Below are 5,843 nucleotides of genomic sequence, written 5' to 3' on the forward strand. Positions count from 1 at the left end.
ATTTCCTTGTCTTGGTAATTTGCTAACGTGCGAAAATTACTGGAGCATCTTCATGAGGCAGGTAAGAAAAGCCCTCCGGCATGTTCGTCTAGAGGCGGCGTGCTGCATTCTTGGGGCGATGAAGACATTCTTGGTGTATGCATAGCAGCATTTGAAGATGGATGTTTTGTTTGTACATTTGACCACTTGTGTTTTTAGATACATTCCCAGATGTTTTTTTTTGTTTTTTGAAACTCCGTGCACACATGTTTTGAATGTGATGATAATTATAATTGCTTACTCCCTCTTGATGCGAATAAGTCTGGCATGAAAATTTAGGTCATCGATTTAACTAGTCGAGCATGCATAATTAATATGCCATAAAAATCACTCCCTCCATTTCAAAATAACTATCTCAATTTTGCACTCTTATTTTGGGACGGAGGGAGTATGTTTCAATCTCATTTGATAATGAATCAAGAGACATAATTTTTATGGCTCACAATACATGTTTGGATAGTCAGATCTAGGACCTAAAAAACCATATGACCAAATTATATTTCACACCCAGGGCAGGTATTCGTTGGTTGGAACAAAAGGTGTGGTAGAAACAAGTGCAAAGGTACCGATCTGCATTTCACATTTGAACCAAATACAGCCAGAAAACAAATACCGCCAGAAAATGTTTCAAGCCTGTTTCTATATACGTATATATAATCACATCGCACGTCACTTGGTACGTACGCCTGTGTTTGCGAGAACAGAAAATACAACTTCAACATACTCCAAAACGTTTCAAGTCCGCTCAAAGCTCAAATTCAACTCTCAACCATCGAGCAGAATTCTCGACGCCCAAAAGGGTGATTCTGTAATTGAAATCTAGCATTCATCTCTGTGGCATGCACCGGCCAACAACACTCACTGGAATTCATTCTTCTGGTTGATGTACCAAACAAGTCCCAAGTTGACCATCCAATCCTGTATTTAAAGATTGATTGATGATGAATACTACTAATGACCATCATATATCACAAGATAAGATAGACCATGCTCGTCTCTTGATAAACAACAACAACAAGAAGAAGAAAACACACAAGATCTGTATTGTATCGGCCATGCAAATTGGCTGGGTATATCCAAAAATGTTGTTGTTACCTCTTGTTCTTCTGCCAAAAAATCACTCTTCCAGGTCCCGTGTTACCTGCACTGCACTGCCTAGGATGATATGATAGTGCTATCATCATCTCAAGACGTTCAGCTCTATCGCACAACAATTTTTCAGTTCCTAGACTGAAAGAAATCCCAATGTCGGCCATCCTCGTGTTTTAACGATTGTACGATACACCTACTGCAGATACTAGTCAATGTCATCTCTTAAAATCTGTCGACAAGAAATGCCTGGCGGTGCAAATTAAATCTTGTACAAGACTGGGCCTTCAGAAACCTTGCATATATCCTATAATGTTAACCTGAATTTTCCAGGTCCTAAACAAACCAACCTTGCATATATCATCATCAGTTTAACATGCAAGACAGAGGTTACGGGTTACCTGCCTACTGTTTCTTCCAGGTCCTACCCAACCCTGTACGATAGTAATTCTCATCATATCACACCTAATAATCCTCGTGTTTAACGATTGTACCATACACCTACTGCAGATACTAGTCAATGTCATTTCTTAAAATCTGTCAAGAAGAAATGCCTGGCGCAGTACACAAAATCTGTACTGGCAGTGCAAATTAAATCTTGTACGTACAAGACTAGGCATTCAGAAACCGCTCTACTATAATGTTACCTGTATTTTCCAGGTCCCACCCAACCTTCCATACGTCATCAATTCAGCATGCAAGACAGGTTACGGGTTACCTGCTTACTGTTCTTCCAGGTCGTATCATCAACCATTTTAACATGTAAGACAGAGGTGACGGATTACCTTCCTACTGTTTCTTCCAGGTCTGGTCCGAATCAGCCTTGTATATATCATCAATCATTTTAACATGTATAAGACGGAGGTTACGGGTTACCTTCCTACTGTTCTCCCAGGTCGTATCATCAACCATTTTAACATGTAGTATAAGATGGAGGTTACGGGTTACCTTCCTACTGTTTCTTCCAGGTCGTATCATCAACCATTTTAACATGTAGTATAAGATGGAGGTTACGGGTTACCTTCCTACTGTTTCTTCCAGGTCCGGTCCGACCCAACCTTGTATATATCATCAATCATTTTAACATGTATAAGATGGAGGTTACCTGTCTAGTGTTTCTTCCAGGTCCTAACCAAACCTTGTATGTCATCAATCAATCAATCATTTTAACATGTAAGACAGACAGAGGTTACGGAATACCTGCCTAGGATAGGATAGGATGATAGTATCATCATACGGCTTTCAGCTCTTATCATATCAAACAACATTTTCTCAGTTCCTAGACTGGAAACACAATCTCAGAGTGCACGTAAGATGTAATAAACACAGAAATATTGCCAAGAAACAGATGGTACCTTCCTCTGTTTTTTATCCTCTCTATAATAAAAGGAAGACCATAGGGGTATGGTTTCAACAAAGAGCTGCTAGAGCAGAGTAAGGTTTAAATTTAATCATGACAACACTCAGACATTGTGACTGAATGAATAAGCAAAGGAGCATAATGGTCTACCTCATGAGTCTCATATAACTTGAAATGATTAATAACCATGCCTGCCTGGAGACCGGGACCTGCTCCTCACCCTCCCCGGGTCTCCTCTTCTTGAAAAATCACCACCGTTCCTATCTCTGGGCCTCGCCCTTTCAGAATCCCTGCGGCTGTTATAGGAACCGCCTCTATAGTCTGACCCTCTACCTCCCTGCTCATAGGGCCTCTCTCTGTCACGGCTTCCTCGCTCATAGTAGCGGTCACGGTCATGCTCCCTGGATCTCTCCCTATAGTCGTCGCGGTGGCCTCTGTTATGGTATCCTCTCTCCCGGTTCTGACGCTCCTCTGCTTCCTTCTCCCTTGCAAGCTTCTCCGCTTCTTTCGCAGCCTGAAAAAGCAACTATCATCAGAACTTGGTGTGCGTGATGAAGCAAACAAAAAAGAAAACATTGTTCTGTTTTGGCGCAACCACTAGTTACAACTGACCTTGTATTCGGCGAGGAATTCCCTGACCAGACCATAACCAATGTGCTGTTTGCCGGTGACATGGGACTGCGTCCTCTCAAGGACGTCGTTGGTGACGAGAAAGGAGCCGCACTGCTCGCAGAGCTCCATCTTCTTCTCTTGCGGGACCATGGAGAGCTTGGTCTCTATCTGGTGGGTCAGAGCCGACTTCTCGAGGTTGAGAATGTCCACCTGCAAGCCAGGAACAGAAGCTTTTGAGGCATCATGTAATCATCGCCAATGGCTAGTAATAATCAGTAAGACGATGTTTCGTTCACTGTCCGTGCTAGCCTTGCCAAAGTTGGCCACGCGAATAATTTGGCGTAGGTTTTCACCGCCAGCGATTCGGCAACCCGCGGATGTACAAAGGCTGCCAAAAAATTGGCGTGGATCCGACTTTTTGGTGTCTAGTATCGAAAGCACGCCAACGCCAATTAATTAATTGGTAGGGCAGCCCCAGGCTTGAATTCAATCCAAACAGACCCTAAGTAAGATTAGTAAACACAAAGAGAAGGCCAGAGGGTCTGTGCAGGACCTTCCTCATGAGCGCAGTGGCCTCGTCGATCTTGCCGGTGTCGCCGAGCTGCTCAATCTGCTCGAGCAGCTTCTTGATCTTGTCTTCGAGAATGGCGAGCTGCTCGACCTTCTCGGCATGGGCGGCGGGGGGCGGCACCTCCACGACGTCCTGCGCAAGCCTGTCGCGGCCGCGCCTGATCTTCTTATCCAGGTCCTGGACCTGCAGCAGCAGCAGCAGCAGCAGCAGAAAGAAAGAGATATATGTTGGAATCTGGATAGATAATTCAACCACAAAACATATGTAGATGCAAAATCTGTGTGTGCGTGCGGGGGGAAGAGCAAGAGGAAGAGGAAGAAGGAAACAGACCAGCCTCTCGCAGCGGTGGGCGAGGTCAGCCTCGAATTTGGGGAGGACGGCGGCGTAGCGGGGGGAGGACTCGAAGCTGCATACAAACATTCATCGATTTGGTTAGGATTAGGATTTTGTTAGCGGGGGGATGAAGATGAATCGAAAGAAATCTAGATAAAAACCTTTGCTTTAGGGCCGGGTCGTGGATCTTTGGGCATACTCCGAGGTTGCTCTTGGTGTTGATGAAGAGGTCGTGGGGGCAGAAGCGGGCCATGTAGGGGGCGCACACGTCGGGGTCGTCCCACGCCACCTCCCGGTGCTCCTTCTTCTCCTCCTCCGTCAGGTCCCGCGACGACCCCATCAGCGCGTCCAGCAGAGCACGCTGCGCGTCCATCTCTATCGCTTCTCTTCGATTCGATTCGACCACGCCGCGCCGGCCGCTCCAATCCAATCGAGGGATCTCCGGCCACAAACCCTAACCCTCGGCGGCGGCGGCGGTGTGAGATGTCTGGGGAAGGCACGAGAGCCAGAGGAAGAAATACACCAGAGAGAGAGAGAGAGAGAAAAGTGCAGGCCGGCCATTGGATTTCTTGGATAATTGTTATTTGGGCCCAAATCTCAATGAAATTTCAGGTTCCAAGTCCAATTACCCAATTTGTTGTTGTATTTATTACTCCAACTCTTCTACTATAGGATTTTCATCTGGTTTTAGTTATCTCTATCTACTCCTAATAGACGAGTTGGTGAATAGTCTCCGCGGTTTATTTTCTCTGTATTTTTTTTTTCGTCTCTCCTCCCACCACCCCCTCCCACCCTGGTCCATCGGTTTATTTTTCTCTTCACTCTTTATTACAACCAACACTTTCCTAACGTATAACAAATCACAGATCTAACTTTCTTAAATTATGCAAATCAATCGATTCCTTTTATTGGTTCAATTTGTCTTAGGAAACAAATACAGATTTTCAGAAAACAAATAATACATTTTAATCTAACTTTCTTAACTTATCTAAATCAATCGATTTCTCTTGTTAGTGAAATTTGTTTTATGAAACAAATAACAGACACGTCACAACTTTCCTTCCAATAAATAGTTTCTTAACATTTGCAAACTTTCCTAATCAGATACGTCACAAACGGGCAGGTACTGATATCACGTTACCAAACAATAAAACCCCATTTGCATAGAAATCAGTTCAAAAATCCTAACTTACCTAAATTTTTACATTTTCTTGATAACAACCAATATTTCCTATCTTTTCCACTTGCTGAAGGAAATCACCCCTCCATCGATATTAGCACTTTTTCGGAATGAGATCTCCGGGTTATGATTTTTTTGCGATTCTTTTCAATTGTGACCTCTCCTTCCACTCCGACTCCTTCTTGCATAAACACCTCCACCACAGCCAGGTGACACCACCCCAGACCTCCTGCCTCTCCACACCTTCTCCGCCACCTCCTTCTCGTACTCCATTAACAATCCCTCCACCACATTTGTCCACGGCGGTGTCGAGGGCATGGCGCAGCAGCGTACCAGCGGTAGAGCAGCGCATAGCAGTAGGAAGCAGCACGCAGCAGGCGAGGCGAGCGGCCGACGGTGAAGGGCAGAGATGCGGCCGACGTGGCTGAGGGGGCGGCCGGTAGAAGATGGCCACGACTGGAGGCGACACGAGGCAGGGGCGCGACAGCGGGGCAAGCGAAGGGATAGGCGGCAGCAGACGGGGCGAGTGCAGCCAGCGAGAGTGTGGCGCGCGGCCAGGGTGTGTGTCGCGCGGGGCACAATGGTGCGGTGGCTGCGGCGAGCGCGACGGCAACGGCGGGCGCGACCGACGCGGTGTAGCACGGGCGTGGGCATGGAAA

The 5,843-nt window shown here is 45.9% G+C and overlaps 1 protein-coding gene across 7 annotated transcripts; it reads right to left on the reverse strand.

The window, feature by feature from the left end:
• Positions 1-428: 428 nt before the first annotated feature.
• LOC125553279 (LUC7 N terminus domain-containing protein) lies at positions 429-4,543 on the reverse strand. 7 transcript variants are annotated; one of them, XR_007304018.2, is made up of 7 exons: positions 4,166-4,543; positions 4,002-4,077; positions 3,654-3,854; positions 3,101-3,310; positions 2,639-3,002; positions 2,484-2,549; positions 429-957 (listed from the first exon to the last, which is right to left on the reverse strand). XR_007304018.2 is itself a non-coding variant. In XM_048717097.2 (6 exons), exons 1-5 carry the CDS (start codon positions 4,375-4,377, stop codon positions 2,667-2,669), a joined length of 1,035 nt encoding a protein of 344 aa, XP_048573054.1. In that variant the 5' UTR covers positions 4,378-4,543; the 3' UTR covers positions 429-957; positions 2,639-2,666. The 7 variants fall into 7 exon arrangements, 4 of the variants coding, with proteins under 4 accessions (XP_048573054.1, XP_048573052.1, XP_048573053.1 ...); XR_007304019.2 differs by having other exon boundaries at positions 2,484-2,552; XR_007304015.2 differs by having other exon boundaries at positions 2,484-3,002.
• Between the last annotated feature and the right edge of the window lie 1,300 nt (positions 4,544-5,843).

This window comes from Triticum urartu, chromosome 4A (genome assembly GCF_056163025.1).
Source record: "Triticum urartu cultivar PI428250 chromosome 4A, HENAU_Tu73, whole genome shotgun sequence".
Classification (NCBI taxonomy): domain Eukaryota; kingdom Viridiplantae; phylum Streptophyta; class Magnoliopsida; order Poales; family Poaceae; genus Triticum; species Triticum urartu.

Bases quoted from the DNA above. Each gene is read 5' to 3' on its own strand.
- LOC125553279 (XM_048717097.2), bottom strand. From the start codon at position 4,377: ATGGACGCGCAGCGTGCTCTGCTGGACGCGCTGATGGGGTCGTCGCGG. The intron at 3,855-4,001 runs GTCTGTTTCCTT...CTGCTGCTGCAG, and splicing joins CCCACCGCTGCGAGAGGCTG to GTCCAGGACCTGGATAAGAA. The intron at 3,311-3,653 runs GTCCTGCACAGA...CCTGGCTTGCAG, and splicing joins CCACTGCGCTCATGAGGAAG to GTGGACATTCTCAACCTCGA.